This window comes from Acanthopagrus latus, chromosome 20 (assembly GCF_904848185.1).
Source record: "Acanthopagrus latus isolate v.2019 chromosome 20, fAcaLat1.1, whole genome shotgun sequence".
Taxonomy (NCBI): Eukaryota; Metazoa; Chordata; class Actinopteri; order Spariformes; family Sparidae; genus Acanthopagrus; species Acanthopagrus latus.
The window spans coordinates 8,943,081-8,960,580 of NC_051058.1; the positions used below are offsets into that span (position 1 = coordinate 8,943,081).

Below are 17,500 nucleotides of genomic sequence, written 5' to 3' on the forward strand. Positions count from 1 at the left end.
TCGTTTTGTTCTCTTAATGGTCCTGTTCCGTTTTTATTATTCCGACCCACCTGTACAGCCGGAGGAGACTCTATCCTGCCCGTCGTCTCCCGTGAAACGCTGCTAGATACAGTTTCCCTTTCTTTCCCCATTCTTCCCCGTCTATCGGCCACAGCTACAGTTTCAAATTGCTTCCTCCTCTCGTGTTTTTCTTTCTTTCTTCCCCTCCCCTCCTCATTCTTCCAAGCTTTCTTCTGTGGTCCATTTTCCTACAGCAGACAAATGATCGGCATTGATGAACACAAGGCGGCATTCAGAGGACTCACACCCAGCAGAGAAAGACAGGAAGAGTTGTTTTTTTTTTTTTAAGAATCTTTTTTTTTTTTTAATGAAACACAAAAAGGCAATAAAATTAAGATAAATAATTTTTTCCTTTTGTACATGAGGAAATATTTAAGTCATATTTCCAAAGAATGACTGAAATTACATAATATCTTTTAGTAGGCTATCTCAACCATACAAAGCAGGTTCCAGTGGGTCTAAAAAAAAATTTAAAAAAAAACACAATGATGTCGCGTCCATCAAAACGCGATGGTTAGAACTGAATCCAGTGTTTCTTAAAGAAAAATACAGCTTTAAAAAATATTCAATTAAAGACCCATAAAAGTAATATTTTAAAATTGAGTTTCACATTAGATTCCTTTTAAAGCTTTTGCTTTGCAGTGTAACAGCAACATGGTTGTTAAAAAGTCAGTCAACGTCCTTAAAAATAAGAAAAAAAGGCATTCATGTTCTTCCCCCCTGTACATCCTATACACTGACAACAAACAGTCATCACAGGCTTGCATAAACAATAAGACAATGATAAACAAGGGAAAACAAGCGAACATAAAACACACACGCAGAGACATTTTTGGCAAAGCAGGAATAAAAGTGACAAGAAGCGTAATTTGTGATTTGATCCTTATCTTGTTTTCTTTTTTTTTTTCGTCTCTCAACATTGTCCCATTGATTGGCTCTGATTGTCCTTCACAGTCACGTGATGCCGTTCTGGTTGCCATAGAGAGCTCAAGTGCATCAGCTGGGCAGTGTGCAGACAATGTTGCTGCAGCGCTGGATGAACAGGAGCAGACAACGAGAGGAACTCGACTTAAAATACCTCGGTGATTGCAGGGGTCCCGGATTCAGATTTGATTGAATGTTTTCATTTATAAAATTGTTTTCTTCTAATGCGCTGATGCGTAAACTCACAGGTGCTTTGGTATGTTTCTTTTTGATGCCAGATAAATATCTACATTTCATATAGGAATACAGGCTAAAATAGATACAGAAGAGCTAGATTCTTTTAGGATCAGACAACAGCAGAAACTCAGTTTCTTTTCCAGTATTTGTTAAAAAAAAAAAAAAAAAAAAAAAGTTTTAAAAAAGAAGAAGGAAAAGAAAAAATTTGGACACATATTTAAAAAGAGCCTTTTTCTGATTTTCTTATAAAAACATAAAAACACACCCTTTCAACATATTCAGCCTTTGCAGGGCTTACAACCACAAATGTCTTCACATCAGTTGTACAGTTTGACCCCAAATCCAAACCTCCGATTCTGTTCAGTGCATTGAGAGAGAAGGATACTAACCCCCACCTCCTCCCTCCGTCAGACCCGCCCAAACCCACCCACACACATCCTAAAAAAATCTAAATAAAATAATCTTCTCTGCAAAAGAAAACGACAAAAACAACAAGAACAAATATATATGTATACTATTTACAACATGTTATATTATGCATAATGCTGTACAAAGCTCACGCACACACGCCCATGCACACGTACACACGCACACCAACACGCACGCTCCGTTCATAAAGACAATCCAACAACCTGTACATGTGTCTCTGCACCTGAACAGGAGGATACAAGAGAGAGGTATTGACGTGTATGGCTTGACAGGAGAAGAAATTGTTTTCTGCACGCTAAGCACTGGACAGATTAATATTCAGAGTGTTAGAGAGACATACGGACGGCGTGTCATGACGCCATCTTTGCTTGGAGAGCGCATGTGTGCACGTGCATGACCACACATACAGTACAAACAGGCGCGCACGCTAAAGCGCTATTTACTTAGAGCTCATTAAATGCCAAACAGGGTCATCGCAGCCACTCTGCAAACACACGCACGCACGCACACACACGCGCATTTACACACAAAGTCCAAACTACAGTGTTTTTTGGTCCTGTTGGGGATCTCCCAATCACGCTGTCATCTTCAAACTACCAGTATGAGACCATTAAAAACCTCCAAACCAGTGTGGTTTACATGAAGTCTCTCCTTCCCATATAGCCTCTCCTGCTGGAGAGCAAAGTCTGCCACCTTTCATCCATACTGTACTCCAAAGTGCTCATGTCCTTGGGTCCTGTTCTTTTGTCGCAGTGACGAGATACTCCAGTATTTCAGCCACAGGAGGGCTGAAGACTCTCGCTGCTATAAGGAGCCACCCCTGATAAAGAGGTTAAATCTGGATCAGACTTTCACAGACTCCTCTAAGTGCCAGTACTGTCAGGCTTTATCCAGTGGGGCTAGCTCCTTCTTGTACAAGGGACAGATCAACACGCAGAGCCACAACTCTTTGTCTTGGTTTCCCTCTGTTCTGAGGACCATCCTGGAATCAGTCAACTCCAGCCTTCGGGTCAATATTTGGATTTCTCTCCAGATGTTAGGACACGATGGCCATGCCGTCTGCGCTGATCAGCTGGCCGGTGGTCGGTTCATAGGTTCCAGCCAGGTAAAAGAGGTCGTTCACCGTGTTGCCAGGCTTACGTTCGCGCGTCAGGTGATCATACTCGGCCTTGCTGACCACCTGGCAGCGATGGGAGATGGTCTGCACGTCATTCTCATCCTCGTGGCTCGACTGATACAAGGCATTCTGGGAAGGAGACAGGAAGAAGGGTTGATACATCAGCAAGATAATCAGAATGTTGCACTGACACTTGCTTTCACCAGTGGTAAGATTGTCATGTTTGTGGTGGCAGTATCTTAGCTGCTGTTTTCCTTGTGTTTATCCCACACATACCAACTCCGTCATGTCTCTTATTGTGGGGTTTTTTTATGATGAAGTTTGAGTTTCTGCAAGTGATCTTTTATGAAGTTGCTGCTCATGCTAACTAAACTAGCTCTTTTTGTATTTGTTCAAAACAAACCACAACTGATGTTGCCAGATATGCAAAATGCATGACTTCCTCTGCAGCAGAGATTTTCCCAGGGAAAGACCCACCTCACACTGAGTATTCAGAACTGCAAATAGTAGCAGGTTCATGAACTAAGTGGCGGTTCAACCATTTGTATCAGATGTGAATAGGGAATAAAAAGAAGCAAAGTGGTAATATATTTATATTAAAATGTCACGGACTGTTACTTTGACCGCTCCCGTTTTAGAAATTGTACTTGCACTCTCTGTGGTCTTTACCTTGCCATCTCGGTGTCGCTTCCCCAGGCGTGTCTCCTCTGGGTGGTAGAACCACTTGACCCTGACCACCATGCTGGAGCTCCACGACTCCCAGAGGCTCTCCACTCTGCCCACGTAGGGCAGCTGGGGCCGGCCAGGTGACAGGAACACAGCACAGTCCCCGACACGCACCGTCTCCTTGCCCCGCACGATGGCCTTGTAGAAAAGCTTGCGGGCTTTGCCCTTCAGACCTCGCCTCTGTCCGGGGAACAGAACAAAAATAGCACTCTCAGTGAATTTATTCAGTGAAAAGGGGGTTTACTTCATCACCAAACATGGCAAGAGTCACAACACTTTTAATTTCAAGAGTATGTTTGCAGGCAGACCAGTTACACACTCTTAACTGAATCTGATGTGGATGTTATGATCACAGCAACCATAACCTGGGTAACAGATCTATATATCTGATCTATTTTATGATTCGTTGGGGGCATGTGCACACCCATGGGTCAGCTTCTTTATTAATCTGCACATTTCAGTCAGTGTTTACAAAGCAAACAACATGGCAGAAGGGAAGCTGAGAGTGGCAGCGGCTGCTCAAACTGTTTTGTTCCGTTATCTCGGGATCATGACTTAATAATCAGGATAACAAACTCAGAGATTAGCCACACGGAGTAAGTCTTACAGTGTAACCAATGTGTACAAAGTCTGAGGCAGAATAAGCAATGCCAAGAGGGATCATATTTGAACATTGCATGTACTGTATATAATCAAGGTGTGACACAGCAGAAACTGGAACAACAATCGCTAACCTACTTAAGCTGTGAGGTTAAGTGGGTTACCGATACCCAAGGCAATGATTTTGAAAGCATATAACCAAGATAATGAGGAAAAAGTTTTGCAGGACAGTGACAAAAAGCAGTGAAGGTTGCCAGAAGAATCTCTTATATCTTGGATTTGTCCTACCTGTGTTGGGTTGCCAGACCATTTCCACAGCTGGCGTCCAGGCAGAAGAGGACTCATGTTAGGCAGAGGCTCAGGTGACGACATCCTCTGCCTCTTAGCTGTTGCCGGGTCCTTGGAGGCAGGTTTTGACTGCTGGCTCACGGGACTGCTTTGGCTCTGATGGTGGCTGTTAGCAATTCCTTCTTTCCTCTTCAGCTGGGTCTTCACTGTGCCACTGTTAGCCACCATACTCCCTTTTGACGCAAACTCCTTCCTGTCTTCTGCTCTCTCAACCCTCGACTTTGAACCCGAGACAGCCATGCTGGCTTTTGCCACAAAGCCATGAGCCGGAGCTGAGGCGGAGGGAGATGAATTGGAGGTGGTAGGGTCAGGGCTCAGGAGGTCAGAGGTCATGTTCTGCCTGTGCTTGTGTTTGTCCTGCTGGAGCAGTGCGCGACGCAGCAGCACAGAGGAGGACTCTTCATCAGAGGAGTAAGAGGAGTCGTTTTCAGACGAGCAGAGGGACGAGGAGGAGATGGAGCCAGAGGAGGAGGAAGATGAGGAGGATGAGGAGAAGCAGACGGAGAGACGAGAGAGAAATCGACCACCACGGTGGGATGAGGCTGCTGCACTGCCTCCACGTGACTCAGCGTCTTGACCCTCATCCTCATCATCCTCATCCAGCTCAGAGTAAGAGCTTGGGCAGTCACTTTGGTAGTCCAAACTATAATCCCCCCCTTGGACTCCATGACCTGCTGACAGATGATCCTTCCTCAGAGGTGGAGAGCCCTTTACAACAGCCTCAGAACGGGCTCCAGCATTGTCTCCCTTCTTGCCATCCTTCACCAGCAAGGCAGGATGGATGTATCGCAGCGGTGCCCCTGTGGAGGCGAGACTCTTTCCCCCTCTCCCTCCACTCCCCCCCAGTCGAAGCAGGGCCTTGCTGTTCTTTGTTTTAGGAGAGGTCACTCCTTCATGGTCAAGCTTTACCAGGAACTGTTTCCTGTCGCGTTCACTCAATGGCTTCCTGCTTCCAGCTGCCATCGCCGTAGGGACAGCTGGAGAGCAAGCAGAGGACAAGGAGTCCCGGAGCCCAATCGAGGCTACTGTGGTAACAGGTCGCCCGACCACAGAGCCTCCAAAGGTAGAGTAGCCGTTGGCGATGCTGCTGAATGAGTCACCTTCAAAGGGGGAGCCAAAGATGCCCTTGAAGGGCATGGGGGGTCCAAGAGGGTGGGAAGTGGGCCGATGAAAGAATCCCAAGTCCCGCTCACGTATCCTCCTCTGGGTCTTACGGGATGTCCCATTGAACAGGAAGAAGTCAACTGGCGGTCTCTTCCTGGGCGCGGACCAGTTCAACAAGGAAGTGTTGCCTTTGGTTACAGTGTCTGTTACTGGCGTCGGTGTGCTGGCAGTCTTAGGCACTGAGTGGATTTTCTTCGGTCTGCCAACTGAAAAAGGAGATGGCAACAGAGAGGAGTTATAATCAATATGGACTGACAGGTCTGAGATTAATTGTGGAACTAAGAGCTTTGGAGAAACTTAATATCCTTATCTCTTTGATCTTCACCTAGACAGGTAAGTTTCGACATAACCATTAATCAAAGTACAACAAACCTGGTAAACATGTCTCTCCCTCCAGCTTTATTGTTGCACTGAGTGTGTGATGAGTTTCATGTATGTTGCATAGCTACAAAAACGACACTGATGACACTTCATAAAGCAGTGATTAATGCGATCATGTAAAGGGTGAATGAAAGGCGGCAAACAAGGAATGCTCGCCTTTGACATGGAGGCACCTGATAATTGGTTGACAGTTGAAACTGTAAGTGCCTGTCAATGTTTGGGGGGTTTTAGTAAGGCCTGAGGGGCTCTGTGTCTGTGTGCAGGTATTTACTAGTTAGACCAGGTCTTCTCAGACAACATAAATCAGAGCTTTTGAGAGACCAACAGTTTTACTTGCCCACATGAGCCAGATAAAAATCACCTTCTAAACGGGCAAATCTCTGCAAAACGTTACACGTTTGTTGAAAAGGAAGAGGATGCCTCACCTGGTCTTTTCTCCTGGGGCCTCCCTGCTGGGTCCTCATTGGTTGGTTTCTCCGTGGGAGCATCTTTCTTCTCCTGGGTGGAGCTTCGTCGGCCACGGCGACCAGGTGAGATCAGAAGTGCCGGAGAAGGTTCAGCACCTGACAGAGTAAAGAAATGTAATGCTGGACATCTGTCTGTCTGTCTGTCTGTCTGTCTGGCTGGCTGGCTGGCTACCTTCCTTAATATCTGTGCATACTCACAGTGGATTTGATATCCTGGGGGCAGAAGCCTGATGTTTGTGAGAGAGATCCTTCCTCTGTCTCCATCGTCAAACTCCACCATCACACTGCCCTCCTTCTCGTCCTCACCTGGACCTCCTAAAGCACAACAAACAGGACAGAGGACATGAGTCCCTGGAGTGTACCAGTGTATCTGTGCAGAGTAAGTCTGTCGGTCCGTCTCGCTCACCTCGATGGACGTATCCAGGGTAAAGACAACGGGAGCGCTCACTCCAGTACGCACACACTCGCGTACCCGCAGTAAGGATGGCCTCGGTCTGGGGCCGCACGTCTAACACCTAGAAAAATCACAGATTTCTCATATGTAACTCCTGTGGAAATTCATTTAAAGGTCCCCGCACAACTACTGACAAAACTGCTAAATGTTAAAGACATGCAGTCGTGACACCAAAACTCACAGCTTCCTGAAGAAGTTGTTCCAACGAGTAGATGCGTGGCCGATTTCCTCGTTCCCCTTCGATGACAACGCTAAATCTAAGAGGAAAAAAATGAAAAGGAAATGAAATGAATATATTTCTTTAAAAAGGTATCATTCTCACTCTTGAATTCGAGGTTTGGTGCTCAGTTTCTGTCACTGACAGCTTTGTTGGCTGTCACTGCTGTGTTTTTGGCTTTTGTAGTCATCTAGACTTCTTATTTGTCGAGATTCTCACAGATGCCAGGCATTCAGTGAGTGCTGGTCTAAGTTTTGAACATGAACATGACTTGTATTGTGTCTGTTTACTGCTTAACTGAAGGGTTTCCCAGTGAAAGATCCCTCTCGGACTCTGCTCTTATCTCTGGAAGCTTCAAGTTTTATTATGTAAAAGAGTCTTTAAATTTTAGCACACTTCAACTATACAGTATTATGGGAAACTCTAAACTCTTTAATGGGTTTGTATCTTACATGTCAGGCAGGTCCAGAGTTTGGACACAGGCGGCGTACAGCAGCTCATCCTCCTTAGAGATCAGGATCTTCAGCCCGTCCACAAGCATCTCTTTACTCAACACGCAGTTTGGCAGGGCTGCAGAGGGAGGGCGTGGTGGGAAGATGGATGAATGGAGAAGACAAAGGGGGAGATATACATAATTTGTGAGCGTGTTGAATTATTGCTATGTGACGTGAACAGGAAGGCAAAGAAAGGGGTGTGCATGCATGTGTGAAAAGGATCCAGCATTCTTTAAAAGGATGTGTCACTGTTTATGCCTACCAGGTATCCTGCAAGGCATGTTGGGGGGGAGGTGGGTCAACATTTTCTCCTGTGCCTCCTCCTCCTCTTCCTCTTCCTCCTCTTCCTCCTCCTCGCCCTCAGAAAAGCTGCTTTCCTCATCCAACCGAAAGCCGTCGTCGGCCGCAAAGCTCTGCAGGAGCCGGCTCACTGCGTGGCCCTTGGCCTGGACAGGAAGCAGGATATGACATCAGTGGACAGAAAGCAGGATATGTGATCACTCATCATATGCACAAATTAATGAATGGTAAACAGGATCTGCAAGTGACCGAATCAAGACTGATGTGGTGAATCCATCAGCGCAAAGCTACCACAGGCAGCGACTCTGCTTGAAATGTGATATTTCAATTAAGCGTGCAGGATTTTCTCACTTGTCACCATTTACTCAAAGGTCAAAGGTCGCAGTCAGTCATAACTGCAGCTCTCAAACAGATAGACTACCATATTGCCTGAGGATACGTGAACAGGGCCGACGACTGCTCATATAGAAGCTCGAACGCGAATTGACATTCTCACCGTAGGACACACACAAACACTCACACACAAACACACACGCTCACACCAGATACTATCCCTCTCCAGACCGGTTTAAGCTAGTCTACCTTGAGATGAATGATGGCTGATGATGGAAAGTCAGCTCGCCCAACAGGTTTCTGCTTGTATTTAGCCTTTCCAAAGAAAAGACCATAACATTCAATGCATGAGATGATGTGTGTGTGTGTGTGTGTGTGTGTGTGTGTGTGTGTGTGTGTGTGTGTGTGTGTGTGGGCGTGCATGTGCTGTCTCTTGGAGTTTTCCACATCAGGAGACCATATATTTTAGTGACAGAAGTTTCGTCACCAGAGGGCATTGGTGATTATTTCCCTTTAGTACTGGTGGAGCGTGTGTGTGTTTGTGTATGTGTGTGTATGCGTGTGTGCGTGTGCGCACGCAGGCATGCATGGGTGTGTGTGGGGTTATGGCCAATGATTATCTTTATACTTCTGTGTTTGGTTTGGAGTTATGTGTTTTTGGACATTCCCTCACAATGAGTCAAAGACTAGAGCAACCTCGCGGCACTTTCTCATTAAGATGAATGTGGGTGTCTCGCCAACGGCTGCCTGCACGAATACAACAGGGCCGCTGGTGTGTTAATGTAGCAGGCAGGCATGCGAACACACACCTATGACAACGATCAATGGTATATTTAACAAAGTGACTGATTTTAAGCCGATATACTGTCTGCCTGTAAAGGAGCTATTAGTAGGTAGTTTTAGTCATGATCGGCAGGATTTTCAAACTTCCTGGCAGGGTGTGGCTCGCTCTGACAAGGAAGGAGTGAACATTAGGCGAGGGCTTTTCCAAATTCCTCCTTGCTTCTGTCTGTCTCAGCCTTTATGTGCACACAGCTGAAGGAGTGACCTTCTCTGAGTCACCTTTTCATTTATACTCACATTTCCAGTCAAGCTGACCCCTGTCCTGACCGCTGTTTTGTTCGTTACACAAAAAAGCCAGCATGTCCCTTTTGATCGTAAGCTCATTTCCCCGAAATAATGCAATTACATTCCTTACCATGCTTTGACAGTGGTAATTTATTGCAATACTGATTATCTAACCTCTCTGTCGCGCCTCTAAAATGATCAAACTCATCTCACCTTTCCCTTTTAAATCCTCCCTCCCATTATGTGTGAATGATCAAAGGAAACAAAATCGTCGCGACGCACATAGATTCAAATGATTGTTGAACTCTGGAAGAGCTTTTAGTTCTGAGGTTGAGTCCAAATTTGCACAGCAGGAAATGATCAAGCTCAACAGGTATCAACCTCAGGAAGTTGTACAAAGTTTTAAAATGTTAAAGAGGGCATCAAGAAGGGACTGAGACACTTGACACAGAAGTGAAGGGGTGAAGCAGCTGCGCAGGAAAATGCCAGTTTTGTGGGCGATGTGATAAAGCAGGGCCATAAATCACTGCTCTCACAGAGTAACTTACTTGGTCGAAAAGTTTTCAGTTGCAATAGTAAAATACTGCTCTGTCAGTGTAAGGTCACAAGTCACCATACCTCATCAGACACCATGATGTCTCACCTTTCCCAGAATGCCGTGTCCCACTGAGCTCCTCCTCATGGCTTCCTTGCCGGCCCTGTTTGCTTCTGTCAGAGCTCCGCGGTTCCCCCGACTGTCCAAAAAGCTGCAGCCCACCGACGACACATCCCAGCTGGGCAGGTGTGATTTTTTTGTCCCCTGGCAGTCTGGACGTCCCCTCTCTGTGCTGGAGAGGCTCGACCTTCTGGGCTCTGTCCTCTGATCTGTGCTGGACAGGCTCCCCATGCCTGAGCCTGAAGGGGACATCATGGCAATTAGATGCACGATCCGATATTGGTTCATTAATGAAACGGATTAATCGTGGGGTTTTTTTTATGTCACAGCTTAGCAACGACAGGAAAAAATGCACATGGGAATTCAGGGTTGGGGCTATCCTATCCTATCCTTTTGAAAATGTGTTTAAGGGTTGGGGTCAGGGTTACAGTCGGGTTAAGGTTAGAGAAGTTAGAGTTAGGGTTATCCTATCTTATCCTTTTAAACGTGCCTAATGTTGTGAAAGAGTATGCTTTGACCATCTTTGCCTAAACCTAACGTAAGTTGTTTCTTAAATGTAACCAAGTTTTTAGCTCCCTAAACAAACATTGACATCAAACTGAAAAGAAACGAAAAAAAGTGAGTGAGCTTGTGGGTTGTTTGATAAGTTTCAGTGGTAGTTCTGGAACAACAGATTATTTAATGTGAGTTAAGAAATGTGGATTTTGTAGTTTCCTGGTCTTCCAGAGAAACATGACAGTCATTTGACACACTTTTCTGAGAACGTCAGATTGTTCTTGTTGAGATAAAATCACTCAGGCCTCATATCAACATCACATCACATGACACTTTCTTTCTTAGCAAGACAAGAAAACACTAATAGTCGTACGCATGTGAAAACAGTTGTGTGTTTGGGTGAGACGTAGCATTTCCAACCTGAAAATATTATACTTCCAAACTCTCTAGAACCCAAGCACAAGGTTGTTTTCCTTCACCTTGAGTCAAAAACTGAACATCATAAAGTAAAACCGTGTTCATATGGCAGCAGCATGTACAAAGATCTCACCTGGAGGCCCTGGTCTCTTACTCCTGGCTTTCTGGTTTGCTTGGAGCTTGGAGGACTGCGACGGTAAAGGCACAGTCCCAGCAGGGTTTGCTTGAGCTTCTTTAGAGGACGAGCTAATCTTCATGTCACTGGCTCCATCTTCGCTGTCGTAGCTGCCGTCCTCCTCCACCTCTGTGAAATCGCAGCATCAATATGATCAGTCAGTCAGCGAAATGTAAACACTGTTAATTAAAGCCAGGGGCTCACTTAATGAGATATATTGACAGCAAGCTTTCAGTGTTCCTCCGATGCCTACAGTTCAGTTCACGAGCTTCTTGGCTAAACTTGCATCATCGGAATGCAAAAGTTAGAAGAGCGAGGGAAACATGTTGCCATCGATTGATCAAACTTGTCTTGATAGCTGCACAATAATGCAGTTTGTTCTTGAACTGCAGAGGCCAATGTTGACACACACAGACACACACAAACATGGACACACACACAGATTGTTATTGGCAGCTGTGTGTCGCTGACTGCGGGGGTCGTGTCGGGTGTCGACACATCTCTGACACACTTGTCACTTACATGGCGTCCTCATCAACACTCAGTCACACACAAACACTGACCCACACACAGACACACACATCCAACCACCACCTCCCGACACCATCAACGCCGCAAAGGTTTCTCCGGAAGTTTTGTCAGTTTCAGAGTCATCGTATTTAAAGTCGGGATGGGTTTCATTGTTTCTCGTCGACTCAAGCCACAGAGGAGAACATTTTCACAGTGCTGGGGAGGTGAAGAAGAGAGGGGAGGACCTGGGTGTGACATTCTGAACGGGGCCAGAGCGGGCTCACGTTACCGTATGGTGTTGAGGGCAGGGGTGGCTGTGTTGCATGCCTGTGGCAAGTCGTTAACGGTTTTTAACGGTTTGACAGACGAGCTGGGAAGTGAGAGGAGGCTCCCTGATGACGGCAGACATCTCACTTTGAGACGCTTCGTGTGTTCACACACACAAACACACACACACACACACACACACACACACATACACACACAGACAGACGTACTCTCATAGCGAAATCTCACAATGTCTGGTTGATGTTCTCTGAGCCATCAGCCAAAATCAGCGTGACTCATGTGCGAAAGAGCCTATGAACTCTCTCTTTGCAGCACTGATGGACCATTTGAACATTTCTTTTTCACATACAAAGGGTTTGAAATAAAGGCCATAGAATTATTTTGGTGGTATTGTATTTTTTTTTTTTATTAGTAAGCATTCATCTGCTGGATTTTAGAACACACAGAAAATCCTGAGAAAACCCTTGTGTGTGACCTGGAGTGAAACTTACCGTGCTCTGAGCTCTCGCTGTCACTCTTCTCTTCCCTAACTTCCTGTTTCTCAGATGTCCGGCCGTCCTTGTGGTAAGGTCTGTTTGGGTTGACGCCCATCAGCACTTTGGGCTTTCGACCCCTCTTCCTCTTTATAGTCTGACCAGCTGCCCAGTCCTCCTGCAGGTCTGATGGATTGACAGCGGGAGGGAGTTTAGTTTTGGCATTCTTCTTACAAGGTAACACATAATGTGTGTTTACAGGCCTTGGGGAAGACTACATTACCCACAATGCAATGTTGCAAGGGAGGCATTTTTATCAGATCACATTCAGTTTTCCTCTGGAGCCAAAAACCCTTCATACTATTTTTTCATATATGCAGTAATACTCCTCAACAGACTTTAATGTGTATATTTGGTGGAACAGCCCTTTAATGTATAGTTAGCATGTATATGTGCTCCCTCTGTAACTACCTTTTCTTCCTCTGCAGTGATTCTTGGAAGCATCCTCTTCACCAGGGGTCTCTCTGCAGTGCAGCATGCCTGTGGTTGGTGCATCATGCTGGGCTGCAGCCTTCTGCTTCAGGTGGGTCACCTGCCTGGCCAGCCTGGAGCTCAGGGTGCTGGGCCGACCTCTGTGCTTACAGCGAGCTTTCATCTGCAAAGGGGGAGCGGAACAGTTAATTATTGACTAATTTCTTTCTGCTAATTGAAATATCCAGGAAAGGGAAAAAAAAAAACATTAGCAGCAGGAAGTGGTTGTCAGTGTGTGCGGATGATCCGGGAGAGACCACAGAGGGACCGACCTGTGTGGAGCTGAGGCTGCTGAAGCCGTGATTGGTCATTTTCTTCCTGGCCTTCTCCTCCAGTAAATTGAACCCAGCCCTGGAAAACATGAAAACACGAGACATAAATGAGGACTTGCGGTGTACAAAACGGATCACAGGATCAATCTGATCACACATTTCCTTCCTTTTAAAAAGGATGCTTTTCTCTGTGAGGCTGCCTCTTTGCTCTCCCTCTTTCTAGTCTCATATCCCTCTCTGCCGGGGTTCACTCATTGTCTCACTCTCTTCCCACTCTGCTTCTACACTCATTTTGTTGAGGTAAGAGACAGGCTCCGCCGAGCGTCTGCGCAGTTTGACGGCAAACACAGAAATATTCAGCGGCCATGCGAATATGAAACTCACCACATGAAAGGATGAGAATTATCTGGTGTGAAGGAGAGTGGAGAAGAGACAGAGGGGGGAGGAGAATAGTTTAGGGGGAAGGGGAAGAGACAGAGGGAAAGATGAAGCAGTCTCGGGGGAGTCTGTCCGTTGACCGGAGCTTCAGGGCTCAATCGATAAACACTAACCTCTATTGAATACTACTCCTCCTTCTCTCTCTCTCTCTCTCTCTCTCTCTCTCTCTCTCTCTCTCTCTCTCTCTCTCTCATTCCTTCATTGTATGCATGCACTCGCACACACACACACACACACACACACACACACACACACACACACACACACACACACACACACACACACACACACACACACACACACACACACAGTGCACACACAGTGCACACACAGTGCACACACTCTGACAGCAGCTGGTGTCTGAGGCAGGTGAATCCTATATTCCCACAGAGGGAAGGTTTGGCTCTCAGCATCTCCGCTCCCAGGAGAGAAGAGGAGAGGAGAGGAGAAGAGAGAGAAAAGAAGGGAAAAGATGAGATCTATCTATGTAAAAAAAAATATCTAAAAAATATCTGAATTCACCTCTAACCCCTTCTGAGCTTCTAAGCCTCAAAGTTGACCTCATGTCACGTCCTCGTCAACTTTACAGCGAGAGCACACATACTTTGTTCAAATACTTGCATACTTCTGGTCTGGCAATATCATACAATACAATTCCCCCAAGTACACAGGGGAATAATTATGAATGATGAATTGGAAGAGGGACTCTGCCAGGCCTTAAAGGCACAGTATGTCATTGTCTGCCACTACGGGTCCCTCCATCAAAACACTCACGGCTGAATATGAGCCAATTCCTGCAGCTGGGTTATTCACGAAAGATTCCCCAGAAGCCGGTATATCAAATGTCCAGTGAATAGGTTTTAGAAGCAACTAGAGGTGATGTTGCAGACTGCGTCCAACTGAATACCCCTCGTCTCACACTCCACTACAGAAAGAAATCACAGTAGATATGATATGCTCATTCTGAGGCATCAATTCTTAGTTTCAGGAGATTGTACACTAATGAGCACACATGGATGCTCACATGTCCACATACTTTTGTCCATATATTGTATAAGCGTGTACCAGCAGCCACCGTCGTGTGACTTCGCTTACTATTCCTCTCTACCGCTCACTCTTTCCCTGTTTCATCTCAACCCACAACTCTCACGGGGAGATGAAAGCATAAACAAATGATACAACGCTTATTAATAACAACAGAAATGCTGCTCAGGCACGTAGCGACCAGCACTACTAATTAAACAACTTCTGTGTGAATGTGTGTGTGTGGTGCACCGGCGTGTACGACCAAAGCCTTCCATTGTCATTTTCATTAGCGCCTTCTAATCATGGTAACCGTGACAAACCTTGAGTTTCTCTAATCATTTTATCAAGGCGAGGGGTGCACATGCTAACAGAGGTGGGGCAGCATGAGAAAACACATTTATCATTATGACTGTTGAATACTGTGTGTGTGTGTGTGTGTGTCTGTTTCCCTGCTCGTGCAGGAATGTGTGTGCAGCGTCTGAGGTGTTAAATAATGTGTGGTTGTGTGTTGCAGTGGGTGGGGGTGGTGTTGAGTCGTTTATCACTGTAATAACTGTACATCAGGACTTTGTCCAGCTGTATTAATATATGCTTGAGGTTCGCACGGAATCAGGGCATAATCAATGCAAGTGATAAATATGATTAAAAGTGATTAATGATGATTAATGAAGGCCTCATCTCCATTACCTTCTCTCATTTAAAATCACACCCAGCTCACAGCTCCCATCATATAACCCATTTTGTGTGTGCGCCCGTGTGTGTGTGCGCGCGCGTGCGTGTGCGAGCAGCTCCTTCCAGTGCCCAATCAAGCAAATCATCAGCTATAGAGCATTTGAATCAATTCAGCTGAAGAAGAACTTCTTGAAAATCAACCGTGCCTTTCACTAAAAACACAAACAGAAATCAGGATGAATGAGCGGGGCTTGCCAATCACACTGATTATACTGACGCAATATCAGGGGACTGACCTGAGTCTCTTGGAGCTCTCTGCTGCAGCTGGGCCGGGGGTGGACTTGCGTTTGCGGGGGCGGCCGGGCCCCCGGCGGGCAGGGCTACGGGCCGTCTCCTCTCTCCTGCAAAGAGGAAGACGAGGAGGGTAAGGAGCAAGACGGAGGGAGATCAAAGATGCAGTCAGGACAGCAGGAGAAAACAGGGGGAGACTTGTATCGGCTACAGGTCAGACTGCATTAGGTATGAGCAGGCTGCAAGTCCTGATAAATCAGGAGGATGCAGCATGACAGCAGAATTGTGAATGTTGGAATGCACGACTCAATCTAGACAAAAAGATGTGTGTGCGTGTGTGTGTGTGTGTGTGTGTGTTGTCTTTGCTCACTGGTGGTCGTGTTTCCTCTGTAGCTTGGCCAGTTCCCTCTGTTTCTCTTTGTAGCGGCGCTGTAGCTCAGCCAGCTGGACACGCATGGCCAGCTCCTCCCCTCCCATCGTCTCCATGGAGCCCTTCACTGGGCACACCTGACACACACACACACACACACACACACACACACACACACACACACACACACACACACACACACACACACACACACACACGGGCACACAAAGCAGGGGTATTTCAATGCTGAGCACAAACCAGGTTCAACAGTCACTGGATATGTGAAGTGGGCAGCTTGTGTTTGGACAGCTTGATGATGATTAGACGGATTTTCCTGCGACTACAAGCTCACAAGTTCAGTCACTACAGCTGCAGTTTTTGCTCAAAGGCTTCTGGGAGATCGACCTGGCGCTGGATGTAAAAACTGTAGTAACTGGCATTAACAAAAATACACATAATGAACCTTTCCGTGATTAAATGATTATTTGATGCACTGTAGATTCATTTATATTTCTTAAATATTTTGTAAAATGTGGAATGCACTATGAAGTTTTGGGGAGGAAACTTTAATCAGAAAAGAAAGAGCTTCATTGACTCATTTTTAATGCTTAAACTAAATAAACAAACTCTCTTTGTTTTCATGACAGAATAAACTGAATAAACAAACGGACCTTAAAGGACAACACAATGTCATACAGTTTGACTTTGTTTATACTTGGCGGACCCTGCCACCTTTTCTTGCTTCAAACAGGTTTCAGGGGACCTTATTTTCCTCTGAGAATATTTTGTTTATTCTGTCATGGAAAGTTTGAATTATTTCCACATTAATAACATTAAAAAATAAAATTCTGAGTTTCTCCTTCAAAACTACACAGTGCCCAATTTTTAATTAATCAAGAATATTATTTGTTCGTCTTTATTTCTGGGACTATTCAAAGAGAGATAAATGCTGATTAACCCCAACATCACCTTATCTTGTTATGCAATCAATTAAAATATTTTAAATGACATTTTCTACTTTTAATTTCTGCAAGATTCCCCCACATTTTAGTCACTGAGGTATTAATATTCGTCTATGATACCTCAGTGTTTGCATGATAAACTGATGATCTAGGTACATATGGATGATTCTGATGCAGACATTTGCATCACTAGACAGACCAAAGTACATTAGTGGCCCGTATCCTCAACTGTACATTCCTGAATCATGCTTGTATCACGTTCATGTTTTTCCAAAGCTTGGTAAGAAAAACAAATGAGCTGTGTGTCCATTGTTCAACTCCACATTTTCAGCATGAATGATTTATGGTTTTGCCTGCATAAAACACACACAAACACACGCAGCCTCACCGGCTCGTGGCGAGGCGTCCAGCTGCACTTCCTGCGCAGGTTGAGCCTCTTCCTGATTGGACACTGGTGCCCTGCCCCCGCATCTGAGGCCCCTCCCCCCATCTCCAGGGCGCGGGCGGCCGCCAGCGTGGCCAGACTGTGGAGGTCGAAGGTCAGCATGTCTTCACCTGCACGGAGACGGATCATTTGGGGGTTTTTAGATTGCTGCATCACAAGGC

At 45.7% G+C, this 17,500-nt stretch overlaps 1 protein-coding gene across 1 annotated transcript in view; it reads right to left on the reverse strand.

Moving 5' to 3' along the window:
- Positions 1–1,377: 1,377 nt before the first annotated feature.
- The window catches only part of bahcc1b (BAH domain and coiled-coil containing 1b), a 58,292-nt gene continuing 42,169 nt past the window's right edge, over positions 1,378–17,500 (reverse strand). Inside the window, exons 12-28 of the mRNA XM_037081919.1 lie at positions 17,283–17,449; positions 15,933–16,069; positions 15,568–15,672; positions 13,136–13,214; positions 12,804–12,987; positions 12,351–12,518; positions 11,020–11,190; positions 9,963–10,213; positions 7,881–8,064; positions 7,577–7,694; positions 7,089–7,164; positions 6,860–6,968; positions 6,652–6,768; positions 6,412–6,549; positions 4,382–5,811; positions 3,437–3,673; positions 1,378–2,896 (exon numbers count right to left, since the gene is read on the reverse strand). Of these exons, the coding sequence (XP_036937814.1) occupies positions 2,687–2,896; positions 3,437–3,673; positions 4,382–5,811; positions 6,412–6,549; positions 6,652–6,768; positions 6,860–6,968; positions 7,089–7,164; positions 7,577–7,694; positions 7,881–8,064; positions 9,963–10,213; positions 11,020–11,190; positions 12,351–12,518; positions 12,804–12,987; positions 13,136–13,214; positions 15,568–15,672; positions 15,933–16,069; positions 17,283–17,449 (3,881 nt within the window). The 3' untranslated portion in view covers positions 1,378–2,686. The remainder of the gene's footprint in view (positions 2,897–3,436; positions 3,674–4,381; positions 5,812–6,411; positions 6,550–6,651; positions 6,769–6,859; positions 6,969–7,088; positions 7,165–7,576; positions 7,695–7,880; positions 8,065–9,962; positions 10,214–11,019; positions 11,191–12,350; positions 12,519–12,803; positions 12,988–13,135; positions 13,215–15,567; positions 15,673–15,932; positions 16,070–17,282; positions 17,450–17,500) is intronic.